This window comes from Vigna radiata, chromosome 10 (genome assembly GCF_000741045.1).
Source record: "Vigna radiata var. radiata cultivar VC1973A chromosome 10, Vradiata_ver6, whole genome shotgun sequence".
NCBI lineage: Eukaryota > Viridiplantae > Streptophyta > Magnoliopsida > Fabales > Fabaceae > Vigna > Vigna radiata.
Genome location: NC_028360.1, coordinates 5,592,142 through 5,614,005, shown reverse-complemented (window position 1 = coordinate 5,614,005; position 21,864 = coordinate 5,592,142). Strand labels below are relative to the sequence as shown.

Below are 21,864 nucleotides of genomic sequence, written 5' to 3'. Positions count from 1 at the left end.
GCTCTCTAAGTTTTAAATTCCGCTGCGTTATACTCTTCGAACTATACCCCCTCCGATACCAACACATATTTGAGTTGGAAATCTAAAGTGGAGTTTTGGAGATGGATGAATTGGATCTCTGTTCAACTTCTACAGTAGTATCTCTATTAATCTAGACAACGTTAAACCTATGTGAATGTGAATCATGATTCTGGTGTCCGATGTAAACAAAACACCACTTTCAGGATTATAAACAATGTCGCCATTATCGTATATGCATGCGTAGATTGAAGCTACCATTTTAAGTTGTGGTAGAAGATGTTTGAATGGAGAAGAACAACACAATGAAGTGTAAATTTATATGTTTGAATGTGTGTATTGTAAATGGTTGATAGGTGAATGTTTTATAGGTAAAATTTGCACAATAGCTTAGTTGATGATGTCACTTACAATAATACATTCATTTACTAATGTGTACACTGACATCAGATAAGTGGAACAACGATAAATAACATGCAGTACTTCAATACATTTTTGAAAAATAAGGTAGGTCACCCTTAATCAAGATTTAGTGAGAAATTAAAGTTATTCATCAAATCATAATAAACTTCATTAGGGGTTGTGTTTGGTTGAATTGGTGTAATAAATGTCATCATCTCAACATGAACCTGCATAACTTTTTCTGTAGTCATAAAAAATATTGCTTCCAAGTCGTCATCTGCAGAAATTATACATGAACGATAATGTGCAGTGCCACCACATATGTAGATTGGTAACCTGTATCGTAATTCATCTTGATATTGGTTTAGTGCTGACATGTTGAAGTGGTTGAGGATTGCTTGCTTGACTTCAACAATATTCATCGTATCAACAATGGTGACCCAAGCTGTTTAGGAACTAATGTACGTTTCAGAATAATTTTCTTCAGTGAAGATGGTGTCATTGGAGTGCACTAACACAGGTAATGGGGTAGATGTCATGGCTATTTACAATGTTTTTTTAGTGACTTGATTGGATTGATGGAATAAGGTAGAAGTTCCTACATTTATAGACTGAGATGTTCATTGTGGACAATGTGTATCACTTTAACGTAAGGGTTAAAAATAAAGAAGTAGAGGTGAATAAGTGCGTTTATTGTTTTCTCACATGCCGAAAGTCTAACCGGTCATGCTCAATGTTTTGTCCATGTTTCTAGCACTTTGTATGAAGCAACTGACATTTATTGTTTTTATGTACGAAAGTTAATTATTTTGGTGCATAGTACGCATGGCTGGATGCCATTTTTTCTACGCATGGAGATTTTTGTGAACTTAATGGGGTCTACCAAATACACCTTTAGTTGTACCTATTCACTTTTGCCATGTGAAATATGACTATTTCCATGCACGCAAAAAGTAAAGCCCATTCATTTCTTTAGTATTATTATTATATTCCTTAATAATAAAACAAATATGTTGTAGGGACATGTGAATGTAGTGGTGTTAAAGAGTTCTGCCAAAGTTAATTATTTACTTGCTTTTGGTCATTCTTTTATAGATGGAGATTGTGGTGAATCTAACGGGGTCCACCAAATTTGATATAGATGTACCAATTCACTTTTGCCATGTGAAATATGACAATTTCCATGCACGCGAGAAATGTTGCCCATTCTTTTTTGTCACGACATGTTTCCAATTCAACTTTATTATAAATATTATTAAATTATTCATTTCTTTAATATTATTATTATATTTTTTAATAATAAAACAAAAATGGTGTTAAAGAGTTCTGCCAATGTCAATTATTTACTTGCTTTTGGTCATATGAAGATTTATTATCTATGCAGACTTTGGCCATGAGATATACAAAATTTCACATACTTGTTGTAGTAAGAGATTGTCATATTTTTTGCTAACTTTAATCCAACGAATGACATTGAATAGATGTATTGAGCAATTGTCTACATATATCTTCAATTGTGGTTGTTCATAACCTCATCACATATTGATATTATTGCCATCAATTAAATCATAGACGACCAAAACACTTCAAAGATGTTGTTGTGGAGGCAAGAAGAACATATAGCTGCGTATATTGCATCCATGTTATGTTATTTTGGTTTTTCGTAAACTTAGATTTCAATTAACTTTTTTCCTCAACTTTCTTTTTTTTTTTGTTGATTTTTAGGATGTAAAGGCAACATTATCTCGTCGTATGGTCATTCGATGCCTGAACCACATGTTGTAGTTGCTCCTGTTACAGAGGAAGCTGAGTTTGGTGTTGTATCCAAATTGAGACACTTAAAAATAGATCACGAGTTAGTTACAACGTTGGTCGAAAGGTGGAGGCCTGAGACACATACTTTTCATCTTCCAACTGGAGAATGCACAATTACCTTGCAAGATGTGTCACTACAATTGGGGCTTAGAGTTGATGGTCCTCTAGTAATTGGACCTATAAAGTTTGATTGGGAAGATATGTGTGATACGTTGTTAAGGATTACACCGATTAAGGGGGAGTCTCTTGTTGGATCTACGGTGAAGCTAAAGTGGTTGTGGGAAAATATGTTGCCTGTGCATGACGGCTCAAGTCTAGACGAAATACATGCCCATGCAAGGGCATATATATTAGGACTAATTGGAGGGTTCTTATGCTTGATAAAATAGGTAATAAAGTACACTTAATGTACTTGAATTCCTTAAGTAATCTTCGTAGAACTCGAGGATATAGTTGGGGGTCTGCTTGTTTAGCTGTGTTGTACAGGGAGATGTGTAGAGCAACAGATCGACATTCAAAGCCCATGCGTGGTTGTGCATCGTTGTTACAATCGTGGGCATGGTTTCGTATGCCCTTTATTGCACCAATTTCACGACTGCAAACACTTGTATGTCAATGGAGCGGAGGTCGTGTTTTGACCTTTAGAAATGTCCCCCACAATGATTTAATCGGATACCGATCAAGACTAGACCACATAGAACATAACCAGGTAACATTGTATTTGTCATTTAAATCTTTTTTGATACAAAATGAATTAGACAGTAATGGTTCGTTGACACAATTTACATGGGCTCCGCATGAGGGATTGAAGTCAATTATTCCTACCCAAGCTTACAAAGACCAGGCATTGTGGACGTCATGCACAACTTTAATTTATTTTGCAATTGTTGAATGTCACCAATCAAACCAGGTCAAGTTACAATTTCACCTATCGCAACATGTTCCTGAATTACCAAACAATCTTGTTGACCTCCATAAAGTTGATATGAGGGGCAGACAAGATGAGAATTGGGTTACTAGACATGCCCAATGGACAGACGTATAGAACAACAGGCATGACCTAACATTGACGGGAATTCCAGTTCCAGGGCCACTTGTCCACACAACTGAGTACATGTCTTGGTATTTTGTGAATGCAATTTTGTTTTTATCCATTCCACAAATGTTGAATGACCCTAGGATGCAACGTGCCTCAACATCGACACAACTTCATTCTCCTGAATACCATGATAGTAGGAACCATGAAAACACTCCTCATGCAGAGCCAAGTATGGATGGAAGAAGGCATTCAATTTCATTGTTCTCTGATCTAGGCATGCCAAGCTTGTTTGGAGCTTATGCCCCTACTCCACCTTCGGCCAATGACGTTGGGGGACCTTATGATAACTCCTTTTTTTCGTTCAAAGCCATAACGAAATAGGTACTTCTTCTACTGCTTATGGAGGAGATGAAGGTGAACAACATATTGAAGATTAACCTTCACAGGAAGAACCACCTAGACCTCAATAGGAAGAACCACCTAGACCTCCACAGGGAAGGAGAAATCCAACTAGGAACAGGCGACGATCACATTGTGGAACTGGACACAATTTTGAAGAGTGATTAGTTATTTACTACTTTTCATCTTCGATGTAGTCATAATGTCAATTGTGCTTCAAATATTGTTATGCAAGACAATTATGTTAAAATAAAAGAAAATGTTTCATTCACTGATGTCAATAACTTCGTCCTCTATTAAAGTTAATTATTGTGTCTTCTGTCAAAAAATGATAAATTTGACCCAAAATAGACCAAAAACTAGAGCTAACAAAACGGGTAACCTGGCTCGACCCGGCCCGGCCCACCATGGGTTTGTCACTTAGTGAGCCAACCCAACCCGGCTAATTTATTAGCGAGCCAGAAAAATCTGAACCCAGCTCGACCCACCACGGGTTGGTGGGTAAACGGGTTGGGTCACTAGCCCATTTAATTACAATTTTTTTTAAATAAAAAAAAAATTACAAACTTTCTATATTCAAATTTAAACAAATTTCACTTCCAAAAAATGATGTTAAACTGAAGAAAATTCAAAATAATAATAAAAGTTACAATATAATCTGAATGTCATCCAAAAAGAAACACAAAAAACATACAGAAAACTTGTTCCTTGAAGAATTTCAGTGAAGAAGTGAGAGTGACAACACCGTAAATGAGAGCAAGTTCCGTGAGAGTGATTTGTGTGAGCAGATGTTACCTTTTTGGTATACACAGTGAGTGAAGAAAGTATTTTATTTTTTAGGGTTTCATAAATAAAATAATAAATTAAAAAAATAAAATTAGGTAGGTGGGTTGGCGGGCCAACCCGGCCCACCACGGGTTCAACCCGCATGAGCCGGGTTTAAATGAGCCGGTTTGAAATCTGACCCGCATAACAAAAATTCAATTTTTTCAAACCCAACCCAGCCTGAGCCCGTGGTGAGCCGGGTTGCCTCGCGGGATGTGACCCATTTTGACAGCTCTACCAAAAACCATCATGGGGAGTGTTCTTCATCCAGGTGGGGAGCATAGTTCAAGTTTCTGTACAAATGACTCTTTTTCCCCTAGTAATCATTTACAGGGCTCTTGTAATCGATTACCAGAAGAAAAATGGTCATTTGTACAAAACTTGAACTATACTCCCCACATGGATGAAGAACGCTCCCCAACTTTGCTTTTCTGACCTTTGCTGCTTATTTTATTCTTAACTTTCTCTGTCGAACTCCAAATGAGTTGATTCATGTTTTGTTGGAATCAAGACTCAAAGAGCTTTCAAATGATAACTAACTCATAATTTTTAGACTGCTGTACTCGATGCAGTTAATTTCCCAAAACAACACAATTTTCTAAGCTTCCTAAATGAGTTTACTTTGAAGTTATTGTTTCGTCTTCCTTATTTTAGATGGGGGGTGAGTTTAATGGTCATGGATGGTGTTTAGTGCACCAATGAACACATTAGGCCATTGAATTGTTGAGTAAAAATATCATTTAGGTGCTTTCATGTAAGTTAGATGAGCTTCACAAGCATTGCTGGTCATTTTCTGCCCTAGTAATCGATTACAGGGGTCTTCTAATCAATTACCAGAAAGAAAATGGTCATGTGTACAAAAACTTGAACTATACTCCCAACTGGATGAATAATGCTACCCAACTTTGTTTTTCTCACCTTTGCTGCTTGTTTTGTTCTTAACTTTCTCCGCCGAACTCCAAATGAATTGGTTCTTATTTTGTTAGAATCTATACTTAAAGAGCTTTCAAATGACTACTAACTCATAATTTTTAGACTGTTGTACTCGACGCAGTTAATTTCCAAAAAAAGCGTTTTTCTAAGCTTCCTAAATGAGTTTACTTTGAAGTTATTGTTTCATGTTTCTTATTTTAGATGGGTGAGTGAATTTAATGGTCATGGGTGGTGTTTAGTGCACCAATGAACAAATTAGGCCATTGAATTGTTGAATAAAAAGATCATTTAGGTGCTTTCATGGAAGTTGGATGAGCTCCACAAGCATTGCTGTTCATTTTCTGTCATGGTAATCGATTACAGGGGTCTTGTAATCGATTACCAGAATAAAAATGGTCATTTGTACAAAAACTTGAACTATACTCCCCAAGTGGATGAACAACGCTCCCCAACTTTTTACCTTTGTTGCTTGTTTTGTTCTTAAATTTCTCCGTCGAACTTCAAATGAGTTGATTCTTGTTTTGTTGGAATCTAGACTTAAAGAGCTTTCAAGTGACTACTAACTCATAATTTTTAGACCGTTGTACTCGATACAGTTAATTTCCAAAAAAAAAAACATTTTTGTAAGCTTCCTAAATGAGTATACTTTGAAGTTATTGTTTCATGTTTCTTATTTTAGATGGATGGGTGAGTTTAATAGTCATGGGTGGTGTTTAGTGCACTAATGAACACATTAGGCCATTGAATTGTTGTGTAAAAAGATCATTTAGGTGCTTTCATGTAAGTTAGATGAGCTCCACAAGCATTGCTGGTCATTTTCTGTCCTGGTAATCGATTACAGGGGTCTTGTAATCAATTACCAGAAGAAAAATGGTCATTTGTACAAAAACTTGAACTATGCTCCCCACCTGGATGAACAACACTCCCCAACTTTGTTTTTCTGACCTTTGTTGCGGGTTTTGTTCTTAATTTTCTCTGCCGAACTCCAATTGAGTTGATTCTTGTTTTGATGGAATCTAGACTCAAAGATCTTTCAAATGACTATTAACTCATAATTTTTAGACCTTTGTACTCGATGTAGTTAATTTCCAAAAAAACAAAAAATGTTTTTCTAAGATTCCTAAATGAGTTTACTTTGAAGTTTTTGTTTCATGTGTCTTATTTTAGATGGGTGGGTGAGTTTAATGGTCATGGGTGGTGTTTAGTGCACTAATGAACACATTAGGCTATTGAATTGTTGAGTAAAAAGATCATTTAGGTGCTTTCATGTAAGTTAGATGAGCTCCACAAGCATTGCTGCTCATTTTTTGCCCTGGTAATCAATTACAAGGGTCTTGTAATGGATTAAAAGAATAAAAATGGTCATTTGTACAAAAACTTGATCTATATTCCCCACCTGGATGAACAACACTCCCCAACTTTGTTTTTCTGACCTTTGTTGCTTGTGTTTTACTTAACGTTCTCCGTCGAACTCCAAATGAGTTGATTATTGTTTTGTTGGAATCTAGACTCAAAGATCTTTCAAGTGACTACTAACTCATAATTTTTAGACCGTTGTACTCGATGCTGTTAATTTAAAAAAAAAAAACGTTTTTCTAAGCTTCGTAAATGAGTTTACTTTGAAGTTATTGTTTCATGTTTCTTATTTTAGATGGGTTGGTGAGTTTAATGATCATGGATGGTGTTTAATGCACCAATGAACACATTAGGCCATTGAGTTGTTGAGTAAAAAGATCATTTAGGTACTTTCATGTAAGTTAGATGAGCTCCACAAGCATTGTTGGTCATTTTTTGCCCTGGTAATCAATTACAGGGGTCTTGTAATCGATTACCAGATGAAAAATGGTTATTTGTACAAAAACTTGAACTATACTCCCCACGTGGATGAACAACGTTCCCTAAATTTGTTTTTCTGACCTTTGCTGCTTGTTTTGTTCTTAACTTTCTCCACCAAACTCCAAATGAGTTGATTCTTGTTTTGTTGGAATCTAGACTCAAAGAGCTTTCAAATGACTACTAACTCATAATTTTTAGACCACTATACTCGATGCAGTTAATTTCCGAAAAAAAAAACGTTTTTCTAAGCTTCGTAAATGAGTGTACTTTCAAGTTATTGTTTCATGTTTCTTATTTTAGATGGGTGGGTGAGTTTAATGGTCACAGATGGTGTTTAGTGCACCAATGAACACATTAGGCCATTGATTTCGTAAAAAAAATGTCCATCTGCAAGGTTGTTTGCTCCAATTGAGGTGATGTGCATGACCATTGTTTCCTTTTTGAATGCTTAATAAAGAGTTCAAAATATAAATTAAAATTGGGTTTGTTGGAAACCCAATTCTAATATACTTTTCCTGTAAATGCTTAAAAAATAAAAGTTTTTATAAAAACAATATTAAAGTATATAATTCTAACCTATGATTATAAAATAAAATTAAAATATAAATGTTTAAAAAATAAAAGTCTTTATAGAACATTATTTTAAAATATAAAATTCTACCTAACATTATTAAAAAATGAAAATATAAATTTTTAAAAATAAAAACCTTTATAAAAAATATTGAAATATAAAAAATAAATTTAAGATTATAAAAAAATATTAAAATAAGTCATAATTCGATTTTTTTATAAACGAATTCTAAGTTAAAATTACCAATAGAAAAAGTAAATACCTTAGAATTCGATTATTCGAAATCTAAATTTTAACTTTAGAAGAAAAGTGTGTAGTTTGATAAATATAAAATATACTGTGCTATCCTCGGAATTATAATCATATTTTGTGCTATGTCAACGTACTATGTCAAAAAGAAATTGTTATTTTCCCGTTTGTGTCACTAGTTTGTTTTACTGTAGTTATATGAAAGGTTTTTATAAACATAAAATAAAATCTTAAAATTTTGATACCACCATCTCAAACAATAGCTCTCAATTGAAAGTTTTGATAGAAAAAAAATTTAAATATTACAAAATATTTACTTTATTTCTATTATTCTGATTTTAATAACAAAGAATAACATAAAAGCAAAATTATATTTTTGTAATAAAAACCTAAAATTAAAATAATTTTTTTCTGAAAGCAAATGAGATGGAAAATAAACATATTGAGACTTATATCACAACAGTTTTATTTGATGTTTTCCTATGTCATCATAATAATTTCATTTATGTTTTCAATATCGTTATAATAATTTCATTTATGTTTTCTATATCATTATAATAATCTCATTTATGTTTATCATCATAATAATTTCATTTATGTTTCACAATTCCAATATGGCATACTTATGATCCCATACTTTAATACTTTCATTCCATTATAAAATAAGATAATTATTGAGTGAAATATAGATAAAAAAAAAGACTGTCTAGGTTTTCATGTGTATATATATTTTTTTAAAAAGTATAAATAGATTTTCATTCTATAAAAAAACATAAAAAAAGTGATGGTTAATGAGGGGAATATTGATGTTAAATTACTCATTTTGAAGACAAAAAAAAATAAAAATAAAGAGTGATATTCTCGTCATGTCTAGGTTTTTCCATTCCTACCTTTACTCTCGATCATAGTTTTCCGTGAATATCTGAGACAAAAGTTGCTCTGTGGAAATCCTGAGTTTTGTTAGGAAAATGTTCATCAGCAAGCGTCCAATGCGTAGTGATGTTAGAATTGTGAGGGGAGACGGATGCAAAGAAAGAGATCAAATTCTCATTCATAATCAATTTGATTCATCATGCCAAGCAAGCTCAGGAAGGCAATTGGAGCTGTGAAGGACCAAACAAGCATTAGCCTAGCCAAGGTTACCCATGCAGCCAATCTTGATGTCATAATCCTGAAAGCCACAACCCATGATAAAAACCCCATTGAAGAGCGGTATGTGAATGAGATTTTGAACATAGTCTCCTCTGACAAATTGTATGCATCTGCATGTGCTCATTGTATAGGCAAACGCATTGGTAAGACCCGCAATTGGGTTGTTGCCCTCAAATGTCTCCTCATTGTCCTTAGAATCTTTCAAGATGGTGATCCATATTTTCCTAGGGAAGTCTTCCGTGAAATGAAGAGGGGTGCCAAAATTCTCAACCTTTCAGGTTTCAAGGATGACTCCAATTCTAGCCCTTGGGATTACACCGCATTCGTTAGATTATTTGCTTTGTACCTCGATGAACGCTTGGATTGCTTCCTCACTGGAAAGCTCCAACGGCGATTCAAGCATCACAACCGCTTTCACCAGATGAACCAGGTGACCAAGAAGTCTAATGAGCCATGTATCAAAGACATGAAACCCATAATGGTGCTTGACAGAATTTCTCACTGGCAAAGGTTATTGGATAGAGCCATTTGCATAAAGCCTACAGGGTCAGCCAGGACCAACCGCTTGGTTCAGATTTCTGTTTATGCTATTGTACAAGAAAGCTTTGATCTTTACAGGGATATCTCTGATGGGCTTGGTGTTGTCTTGGATAACTTTTTCCATTTGCCATTTTGGGCTTGTGCTGAAACATTCAATGCTAGCGTTAAATCCTGCAAGCAGTTTGATGACTTATCAGCTTTCTATTCTTTTTGTGTGAGCATTGGAATTGGAAGGTCCTATGACTACCCCAGAGTGCAAAAGGTCTCTGAAGAACTTATGGAAACATTGCATGACTTCTTCAGAGACCAAGCTTTTATCTCCACGAATAATAATTCAAAGCCCCTCCATTTTCCTCCACACAAGGATCTTAAAGGCTCAAGTTCATCCCATGATGAGGGTATGGAAAGATGCGAGACACTTGAAAGTTTGTTTGAAACAGAATCCGATTTTGGGTCACAGTGTACATCGTTGAAAGATCTCATGAGTGCTACCGACGTTTCCCTTAGTCCTAGGAGATCACTTGAGGAAGACATGAATTCGGAGCAATCAGACAATGATGAGAAAGAATCGATATCTGATGGTTATGTTAGTGCAAATAGTTTTGCTTCTGCCACATCATTTCCATTTCATCAAACATCAAGGTCGAGTTTGGATGCTGTAAGTTTTGATGAATTGCCTCGGGAACTGCATCAAAATCAAACGAATGATTGGGAGCAACAAAATCAAACAAATGATTGGGAGAAACAAAATCAAACAAATGAGTGGGAGCAACAAAATATCCAAGCAGTTTCCAATAATATCACCAAAGATTGTTGGGAGTTAGTTTTGGCAAAGACAGTAACTGCACCTGCTGAAACATCACCCAAATTGACAAATGGGATGATCCCATTTGTCACGTTGTCTGATCAACCTTTGGTTCCTCAACACAACTACAATCCGTTCCTGGATGACACAGTGAATGTTGCTCCATTTGCAACAACTGGTGATAAATTCATTGATGTGGCACCAACATTTAAGGCAACAACTCAAGCCAACCTTTATGCACAGGATCTTATTGTACCAACCATCTCAGATCAAAGTTCCAGTTCAGTTGAAAATCCCGATCTATCTTTTGGTTACATGTATCCAAATGAGACATCAAAGGATCTCACTTCTTTAGAGACCAACATAACAGTGCCATCAATTTTTACAAAACCAAGTTTCCAAACTCGATGCTCTTTTATGAACGATTCATTTCCAACATTTCAAGAGCACAGGTCAAATATTGATGCCATAATAGAAACACCAACTCTTCCTACTCTTCAGAATCCTAACCTAGGTTTTATTCCCTTACACTTCAAAGACCAGAATTTTTATGCTTCAGCAATGCCACCAACATTTAGTGCAAAGGATTACAATGGGAAAACATTGGCAACATCAATAGAGAATGATCTTTTTGGAACATGGCCCGGTGAAAATACCAATGAACTAACTTTAAATGTATCAATGCAAGAGGATACTTTATTGCGGCAACAACAACTTTGGTTGGAGCAACAACATAGTATCATATCAAAGCATTCTAGTTCAGTTTTCAAATAAGAATGATTGGGCATTGAAATTTTGTAAAAATAAATAAGTTAATGACAAAGTTTTTATCTAGTTCTTTTTCATTCCTTTCTCTAATTTGTGCAATTTCTTTTCACAATCAAATCTAGAGTTTCTAAACAAAGGGTTGTGTTTCACATATGGAGTTTAGAACTACTTCTTCGCACTTTACTATTAATCTTTTAATATTATCTTAGATCTTCGTTTCACTTCTCTTAGTCTTTTGCCTTTAGTCTCCATGCTAAGTAGGTGAATACATGTGAAAGACCCTCTGACATATGTGATAGGTTATCACAATAAATGCAATCACTTACCTTTTTACCTTATCTATGTATTTATAGGTTTCTAAGTGAGTTTTTGATTAAGATTGACCTAATCACGATCCAAAAGTCAACAAGTGTATTTTACTTGTTTTTACTTATAAATATGTTGGATTTATGATGATGGGCTTAACAGTAGAACAACCGATCGACTTAACGAGGAGTCGTCTTGTTTATAGAAGCTTTGGGTTGGAGATATCTCAATGATTTTTTGGAAATGTTGACCAAGCGGTCAACTTTAGAGATATGTTCTGGTCAGTCGATATAGGTTGTGTTAAGAAACTCTTGAAAACGAATTAATTTATGAAAAAAAAACTAGTTCAATATGATTATACTGATTAACTATTTGATAAACTTGAACCATTTTTATAAGAACAAGTTCATTAATGAATGAGTAAAGACTCAAATAGGTTTTGACTTAACAATAGTACACGTTTATGCTATGCATACTCAATATTCCTCAATCAACTAAAACAATTTACTAATTAATTCTTATTTTGCAATCAACTTAAATAAGAGCAATATTAACCGTACAAGATAGGATCGAGATGATACCCTCCATCGTAGCCGTCATAATCTCAACAAGACACTAAGATTAGCATTTAAGATAATCAAACGAATATTACGATGATCAAGAGGTGAACATCATAATTGGTATACCAAAGTATGCCCTAACTAAACTAGGCTTAACCTTTGTGGCATAACCCACTAAGGTAAAGGTGCATAAAAATGGTATAAAGGATGCATTATTTACGAGGTACAACTATTCATTTATTACATTATTAATTACATCTTACATAGTGTTGAGACCTTACGAGTTCATGATACATACAATACTTCCTTGATGATGATAAGATCCTAGAGAGTGCAAGGAAACTGACCTCACAAGTTCGTTATACATACAATACTTCCATTACAATGATAGGATCCCAAAGAGATTCTTTCATAAATGGAAAAATGGAGATGAACCTCCTAACTAATTGGAAAGCTCTCATGGTTGATGTAATACAAATCAATTTATACGACTAATGATGAAGTTCTATGTCGTGTGTTCCAAACATCACTTAAAGGAGTGGCAGTAAGTTGATTCATGCGACTTCCCCTATATCTCATAGACCCCTTCAAAACCCTCATTTCACGCTTTGACACTCAATTCACCACCAGTCGACCACATTGTTGAGATTGTTGATAAGGGAAGCACTGGTTTAGCTAACCTTAATCTCACAGTGCTTTAATCACTCTGTTTTTGATAATGACAACACATTATTAATAACACATGTTTTGTTATGTGTTACATGTTCTGTTGCTTATTGGTTGATATCCTATTGAACATGTTTTGTGTTGATTCTGATATATGAATGCATACTCACTAAACTAATTATTGATACATCATTTGTGATTGCATTACATATGTTTATGAAGAGAAAATCGCATGCACTTTTATGAACTTATATTGTGTGGCATAACTGCACGTTTTAAGTCGACTTCATTATGAAGCAAGTCAATTAAAACTCGTGATTATGCAAAGACTTTCAAAAGTGGTGCTATGTGTGATTTGCATTGAAAAGTTTTTCAATCTGTGCTGACGAGCCTAAGTCGACTACATGCGTAGTGGATCTGACTTAGTTAGTTGATTTGTTTGAAATTCTGCTATGATTGTGAACAGTAACAACTATATTTCAAAAGTTAGTTATTGCATTGATGATAGTCAACTGTATTAAATGCAAAATAAATTTGTTAGTTGTTGACTGCTACTATTTGACGTAACTGTTATAACTGTCTGAGGACAGTCAACTCTATTAGTAGCTTAGTCGACTTCAGGAGCGTATGATTTATAGAAAACTATAAATAGACGTGCCTCAGTTGATCACCAAGACTTTGGAAATTCTAACACTTTCATTTGTGATTTATAAATCGTGATCTCTGAGAATTTGCTCCAAGAACTCATCAAGAAGACCGTGGTGATCTATCTTTGAAGATGTTCTTTGAAGGAGAAAGATTTTTGTGCTTACTGGCTGATCATACTTTGCACATTGTGGTGCTCATATGCTTTCTATCAATCTTTGGAAAGATTGTTGTTGTGCTCCTGTTGTGATTACAGGGGGTTGACTCGTGGAGTCTGGACACTTTGAGGATTGTTCAAAGTGGGTTAAAGATTGCAGAAGAGGGGACATCTTGTTGTAGATCTTTGTTGTGTGTATTGCCTATATTTTGGTTAGAGGGTTAGAGAGGTGTTTTATATTTTTGAAGTGGAGGTCTCTATAAAAGCCTTGTTGTAAAAACCTTGACCATTATAGTGCATTTGCTTCCGGATTGTGGAAGGACACTGGATGTAGGCATTGAGGTCGAACCAGTATAAAAACCTGTGTTTGAATTCTCTATCCCTACCCTTTTACATTAAGTCGACTTTACTGTTTTCGTAGTCAACTTAGTATTTTCCACTGCACTTAAAATTTTCATTCCTTGTGATTCAAGAAACTTTGTAAAGATTTATACTTTGTGAAAAAGATTTAAAAAAAGACTCTGATTTTGAAACCTCACCAATTCACCCCCCTCTTGGTGTTGAAACGAAGCCTACCTATTTTGCAACAATTGGCACCAGAACTGGTTTTCATAAGATATTTGAAAAACTAGTCGACTTTTGTTTTTCTTGAATCGACTATATACCTAGGGATGGCTTCNAGTTTTTAAACTTTTGGTGAAGGTGCATTTACAAACAGACCACCTTTGTTTTCTGGTGAAAATTATCCTTTTTGGAAAATTAGAATGCAAATTTTTCTTGAATCAGTGGATAGAAGAATTTGGGATGCATTTTGAATGGTCCTTTTGAGCCTACTCATACTGTTGATGGAAAAACTGTTTTGACAATTTTTTCTAAGTGGTCTCAAGAAGAGAATAGGAAAGCACAATATGATATTAAAGCTAGAAATATCATTGCCTCTGCACTAACTGTTGATGAATTTTTCAGGATATCTCAATACGAATCTGCCAAGGAGACGTGGGATGTCTTGGAAGTCACACATGAAGGCATTGATGAAGTCAAGAGAGCAAGGAAGAATACTTTAATTCAGGAGTATGAACTTTTCAGGATGAAAGCTGGTGAAACAATCTATGATGTTTAGAAAAGGTTCATACACATTGTAAATCATCTTATGGCTCTTGGCGAAGTGTTTGACAAGGAAGAGATCAACATCAAGATTTTGAAAAGCCTTAACAAAAGCTGGCAACCCAAAGTCACTACAACCTCCAAAGATCTTACAAGCATCAATAGGGCTACCTTGTTCGGCAAGTTAAGAGAACATGAGTTAGAACTTGGTAGGTTGAAGGATGAAGAGGAGATTGAAGAGAAGAAGTCCATTGCTCTGAAAGAAACAAGCAAGAAAGCCTCAAAGTCAGAGGAAGAATCATATGTAGAGATGGACGACAAAGAATTGATGACCATGGTGGTAAGAAAATTTAATCGGCTTATAAAAATGATAGTCAACTTACTAACCATGCAGGTCACAACAAAGCCAGAAAAGCTCACAGGTCAAGCACTGTACAATGCTACAAATGTGGAAAAGAGGGACACATCAAACCAGAGTGTCCAGACCTGAAGCCAAAGCAGAAATTCAATAGAAAGTTTCCTCAAGACAAGAGCATAAAACAAAAAGGAGCTTATATTGCTTGGGAAAACAGTGACTCTGATACTTCAAGTAATGAAGATCATAATCAATAAGAGGAGTCCAACATCTGCTACATGGCTGGAGCATCATTGGCTGACTATGACAGTGACACAGAGTTTGAACAAGAACCGATTGAAGTCAAGTATGACCTACTGCTGGATGCTTTCAAGGAAATTCATGCTGAAGCTATGCGACTCAAGTATAATGTTAATCGACTTAACTCTGATAAGAAAGATTATGAATATAGAATTAATAATCTTGTCACTGATAATAAAAAGTTACAAAAAGAATTAGGTGAAGCCTTAAAGTCTGCTAAAGAGATTAAAATTGAAACTGTTTCAGTAGAAAAAACATGTGATAAATGTCCTACTCATGAAAAGCAAATAGATTACTTGACTAGTACGCTAGCCAAATTTACTCACGGTAGAAATAACTTGAATCTTATATTGAAGTCTACTGGTAGAATTATTAACAGACAAGGCATTGGTTTCAAAGCTAACTCTAATAGGTCCAATATAAGAAAAAAAAATATTTAAGCAAACCTGTTAAACATGCTTGCTTTTATTGTAATTGTATTGGTCATACTGTTAGAAACTGTTACTACAGAAGAGTTGGAGTTCCAAAAGGTTTATGAAGTCGAAATTAAATTAACAAATGAGGTATGGACTGTAGCATAACTTATAATAGAAGGAGAAAAATGTCATCTGGGCATTGAAGGATTTCACAAGTTCACAACTTATCAAGACTGTCTGAGAAATCTAGAGGACAATCATGACCATTCAAACTACAGGATCAGTGGAATGAAGATAAATGATCGACTAATAGCCTTTGTCATCTCTTGGATACTAATGCCAAGGGGCAAAATCATGTCGAAGTCACCACTAACGACTTGTTCTTGCTAAAGGCGCTAAAAGAGAATATTCAGGTAGATTGGCCTACGACTATTTCTGATAACATGCTAAAAGTCACAAGGCTAAAGTCAACAAAATTGACATACTGCGTTTTTATCTCAAAGGTACTATTTCACTTTGGAGTCGACTACAGAGGTGAATCAAGTGAATCATACAATAGAACCAGTCGAATTGACAAGTCTGCACTTCATCTAATGCAAATGATGAAAACATTTGAAGGATGGATGTACAAGAACGAAGCTACAAACAACGATGATGATACAGTATCTCCTGGAACCAATCAATACAGAGCGAGGTCTGAATTTGAAAGAATTGTTTTAAGAGAATTAAAGGCCATAAGAAAGTTGCTTGAAGATCAGAAAGAAAGATCGCAACTAAATGAGACAAATGTTGAGGAATCATAGTCTGATGAATGAGTAAAGATGAGGGTGCTGAGAAAGGAAGCATTGATAACAGTGATAGTGACATGATTCTAGGGGATTTTGTTACTATAATGCGAAAGAAAAACTAGTTGTATCTTTTATTTGTTTTCGTTAATGGCTTATGTTGCAAGTTTTTTTGCTTGTTCTATTATCTATCAATAGTGTAATGCTCTCTGAATATCAATTAAATCAGCTATTATGGTTCAATTTACTTGCTTTAAAGTTTCCTTAATCAAAACTAAATGGTAAAACGACTTTGTAATGATCGAAGTTGACTATGCATGTTCACACTATTACATTGATTATGTTGCATACTCACTTCTTACATGTTGAATTTCTTGCATTACTATAATGCTGAATTGCTTGGTCTTCAAAAGAATTTGAAAGGGTTTTGCAAGAAAAATTGCTTGAAAACCAAACTTTGGAATCATATCTGTCTTAGAAGCAATGAAATCGACTCAATTACTAGATCAATCGACTTTTCACATATAGGGTTACAAATTCAATTTATTGGAATCTGCTTATTGAGTTGTTTGAACATTTTTTACATCAGTTCTCTTCAATATAATCTCATTGCTTGATTATTATTATATTGTGAGATTGTTGATAATTGTATCTTTGTTTGATTGAAATGTGAAAATCATACCACTGGTACAATCTTGACATAAACTAATTACATGCTCTGTTATTTGTGTGGCTGCATTGTGCATCTAATTCTGATTTTGTTGTATGCATAATGACAGAGGGAGCATTATTTGTTTGCATAGATTTTTCACATGCCTATATTATAGGGGGAGCTTATCAATCTCATGTGATTATCTGTGATAGGGGGAGCATCATTGCATGTTTAAACTGCTTATTTTTACTGATGCATCTCCTTTCTTTATATATTAGCATATCCATATCTGAAAGCAAACCTTTTTTGCTGATGCACAAAGGGGGAGAAATATTGTGAAAGATTGATTAATCTGCTTATACTACTTGATATGTGAATGATTGCTTGATATTGTTGCATTCAGACTATTTAAGCTGAAATATGTTTGACATATCTGTTGCTTGATCTAATATATTGGTTTATACTCTGAAATGTACAAATTATGTACAAACATGGTTGCTTATTAATCATGGTTGTGCATCACAAAAAAAGGGGGAGATAGTTGATAAGGGAAACATTGGTTTAGCTAACCTTAATCTCACAGTGCTTTAATCACTCTGTTTTTTATGATGACAACACATTATTAATAACACATTATTTTGTTATGTGTTACATGTTCTGCTGCTTATTGGTTGATATCCTATTGAACATGTTATGTGTTGATTCTGATATATGAGTGCATACTCACTAAACTAATTACTGATACATCATTTGTGATTGCATTACATATGTTTATGAAGAGAAAACCACATGCACTTTTATGAACTTATATTGTGTGGCAAAACTGCAAGTTTTAAGTCGACTTTGTTGGAAAATAGGTAGGCTTCGTTTTTCACCAAGAGGAGGGGGGGGGGGTTGAATTGGTGAGTTTTCAAAATCAAAGTCTTTTTGCAATCTTTAAAACAAAGTTGAAAACTTTACAAGTCTTTCTTGAATCGCAAGTAATGAAAATTGTATGCGGCGGAAAAACGTAGTTGACTGTGCAAATGATAAAGTCAACTGTAACTAAAAGATCAGGGATAGAGAAATTCAAACACTGGTTTTTATACTAGTTAGGCCTTAATGCCTACATCCAGTGTCCTTCCAATACTAGGAAGCAATTGCACTATAATGGTCAAAGATTTTACAACAAGGAATTTATAGAACAGCTCCATGTCAAAAATATAAATCTCCTCTCTAACCCTCTAAAAAAAATAGAGTCAATACAATACAGCAAGACTTGCAGCAAGATGTCCCCTCTCCTGTAATCTGTAAACCACTTTGAACAATCCTCAAAGTGAACCAGACTCCACGAGTCTATCCCCTGTAATCACAACAGATCACAACAGCAATCACCAATGGATGCTAACAATAATCTTGATAAACCAAAGAACACCCCAATGTGCAGATATGTGATCAAGCAATGTGAGCGCAATCAGTCTCCCTTTGAGTCTCTTTCAAGAAAGATCACCACCATCCTCTTGGAGAATTCTTGGACCTCTGTAATCTCAGAGAATTAATCTGAAACAGAATTTGAAAGTGTTAGATCAAATTGCCTAAAAGTCTTTGAACAAATTCGTGTTCTGACTATTTATAGAGTTCTGTTAAACAAACATTCTCATAATCGAATAAGCTACTAATCCAGTCGACTAAGTTATGATAGCTATAACAGATAAGTCAGACTAGTAGTATTCAGACAACCAAAATAAAATCTCATTTAATACAGTTGACCTACTATTTAATGCTCAACTAACTTTTGAAAATATAGTTGTTATTGTTCATGAGCATGACAGAATTTCAAAGCAAGCAACAAATACAGTCGAATATGTGGCACACACAGTCGACTTCAACATGTTAGAGCAAATTGAAATTCTTTCCTTCACAAAATCTCACAAGGCATTGTTTCTCAAAATCTGTACAAAGACTTTAGCATAGTCGATTCTATTAGTAATGAAGTCGACTTTACTGCAGCTTTGTCACACAGTTATAAGTTCACAAACGTGCTTGTGGTTTTCATGCTTTAAAACATGTGTAATGCATCCAGAAGTGATATAACAAGTACAAGCTCAATATATATGCATTCACATAGCAATATATCCCAGAAACATGTTCAACAAATATATCAAACATTCAGCATAAGAACATGTAACACATCAACAACATATGTGTGTTATTAAGCAATGTGTTGTCATCATCAAAAACCAGAGTGATATAGATATTGTGTTGTCAATAATCTCAACAATCTCCCCTTTTTTTGATGATGCACAACCATGATTAATAACCAACCATGTTTGCACAATCACATACAAAACAGAGTAAACAAATGATATAAAATAGTTCAAATACTCTGCATGTAACATAACTAATCAGCAAAACATCAAACATATATGAGACAGGAAAATATTCTTCCCCTTTCATTAAGCTTTCATAAATTCTTTCCCCCTTTGTGCATTAACAAAAAAACGAATTCTTCTAGATATAATATGTTGATATGTCAAACAGAGATGCATCAGTAAAGGTGTGCAAATATTATGAAATACAATGATGCTCCCCCTATCACATTTAATCACATGTAAAAGATAACCCCCCCTGAAATACAGGCATGTGAAGAAAAATGTAAATGAATGTAATACTCCCCCTGTCATCATGCATGGATGTCAAAACCAGATAAGATGCACAATGCAGTACAATCAGTCAGAGTATATAAATAATATAATGACGGTATCGGAGGGGGTATTTTTCGAAAAGTATAGCGCAGCGGAATTAAAACTCAAGGAGCGGAAAGCGTATTCAGTCATAATTAAAACGAGATTTGCCCTTTTTCACAAATGTAATTTTCTTTCGGAAAATCAATCAAACAGTTGGTATGCGTTAAATAAAATGAGTGTAGGGAATAGAAAAATCACACGAGTATTTTTATACTGGTTCGATTCAACAGAATCTACGTCCAGTCGTTAATCACTACAAAGAGTGATTAACAGTTCCACTAAAAACAATTTTTCAGATTATAATCAAATGAATAGAACATAAAAATGAAAAGAACCACTCTACCAACTTGAAGAGAACCGCTCCGACAATCGACCAACGATTCGCGAGCTTCTCCTTTCACAAGATCAGGCAGAGCACCTTGCTAACTTGAANAGAGTCTGCTCCGACNATCGACACACGATACACGAGCCTCTCCTTTCACAAGACTAAGCAAGGGAACAATGAACAAAAAGCTTTTCTAAGAACGTTCCTCTGACACACAGTGTTCTACAAGCTTTCTCAGTTCAAAAATGTTGCCTTCTGAATTCTCAAAATCCAAATATATAGCCAAGCACACTGAATGCCAAAGGTCAGCTCCCAACTGCCATGAATAATCGATTATTCAAGTGCATTACAGAGTTTTCAAAAAGTGATAATCGATTATATGAAGTGATAATCGATTATTCAAGTATGACTTGTGATAACCGATTATTGCTTCATGATAATCGATTATTCTAGTACAAAAATATGTGATAATCGATTATAGCTTGACCATAATCGATTATANCAGTAAGAATTACAATATTTCAATATTTTCCTACTACATTCAAAATCTACAAGTTGCTTTTAAATATTTTCCTATTACATTCAAAATCTACAAGTTGCTTTTAAATATTTTCCTATTACATTCAATATCTACAAGTTGCAGCATCATCAAAACTTATCTTCAGGTTTTACCAATACTCCCTTATTGGTAACAATCTCCCCCTTTTTGATGATGATCAAAAATTCTCTTTTTAAAGGCAACTCAGATTTACCTGCAACACATACAAACTAATGGACAACCACAGAGTTAGCAGTACCTGTTCAATTTAAAAATATTTCTCCCTTGATATTTCTTCTCCCCCTTTTTGATCATAAACAAAAAGAATAATGTAAAAAAATAATCTCCCCCTTAATATGAGCTCCCCCTAAAAAATATAATATATGTAGAAAGATGACATAAAAGCTCATTATATTAATAACAGAAATTACATAAAATTCATGAATATCAATACTAAATACCACAAGAAAATAACATAACAATCAAACTTAGTGGCCTAAAACCTAGAATTCAGGACTCGGGGATCTTTCAGTAGGTGGGATATTGAGATGACTCTCAATGTTAGATAGGCGAACATCAAACTCAAGGAATTGATCAACTAAGTACTCATCAAGAGATTGTTGCCACTCATGAACTTCATCAAAATGTGTCTTCTGTGCTAGACTCATATCCTCCAATTGTTTAGATAACCTTGCAAAGTGTTCTTCCATAGAAGTTGAGGAAGAGAAATGAAGAGATTTTGAGCTCTCGACTTGATTTTAGCAGTATTTGGGTGCAAAGGAGTGTCTAATAATTGATTATGGGGGGCTATTTATAAGAAAAATGGAAAAACTAGTTGTTTATGGTCGTTTATAGCCGTTAGGGGACGCTTCAACGGCTCTATTTTTGAAACTGTCAGCGCGATAATCGATTATGGCTCGTGATAATCGATTATCAGTTCAATAATTTCTGCCCAGAATTGCATGATAATCGATTAT

At 34.6% G+C, this 21,864-nt stretch overlaps 2 protein-coding genes across 2 annotated transcripts; both read left to right on the top strand.

Annotated features, from left to right (window-relative positions):
* Positions 1-2,183: 2,183 nt before the first annotated feature.
* LOC106774714 (serine/threonine-protein phosphatase 7 long form homolog) lies at positions 2,184-3,841 on the top strand. The gene is made up of 3 exons (XM_014661758.1): positions 2,184-2,602; positions 2,722-2,842; positions 3,656-3,841. The coding sequence occupies exons 1-3, from the start codon at positions 2,184-2,186 to the stop codon at positions 3,839-3,841; spliced, it is 726 nt and encodes a 241-aa protein (XP_014517244.1).
* A 5,047-nt stretch (positions 3,842-8,888) lies between these two features.
* Positions 8,889-11,522, top strand: LOC106775505 (clathrin coat assembly protein AP180-like). Its single transcript, XM_022787221.1, has 2 exons — positions 8,889-9,299; positions 9,468-11,522. Exons 1-2 carry the CDS (start codon positions 9,160-9,162, stop codon positions 11,356-11,358), a joined length of 2,031 nt encoding a protein of 676 aa, XP_022642942.1. The 5' UTR covers positions 8,889-9,159; the 3' UTR covers positions 11,359-11,522.
* Positions 11,523-21,864: the final 10,342 nt, after the last annotated feature.

Excerpts from the sequence above, each read along its gene's own strand:
- LOC106774714 (XM_014661758.1), top strand. The coding sequence starts at position 2,184 with ATGCCTGAACCACATGTTGTAGTTGCTCCTGTTACAGAGGAAGCTGAG. Across the intron at positions 2,603-2,721 it reads ATATTAGGACTAATTGGAGG|GGAGATGTGTAGAGCAACAG; the intron begins GTTCTTATGCTT and ends TGTGTTGTACAG. Across the intron at positions 2,843-3,655 it reads TTTCACGACTGCAAACACTT|GTACTTCTTCTACTGCTTAT; the intron begins GTATGTCAATGG and ends ATAACGAAATAG.
- LOC106775505 (XM_022787221.1), top strand. The coding sequence starts at position 9,160 with ATGCCAAGCAAGCTCAGGAAGGCAATTGGAGCTGTGAAGGACCAAACA. Across the intron at positions 9,300-9,467 it reads AAAAACCCCATTGAAGAGCG|GGAAGTCTTCCGTGAAATGA; the intron begins GTATGTGAATGA and ends ATATTTTCCTAG.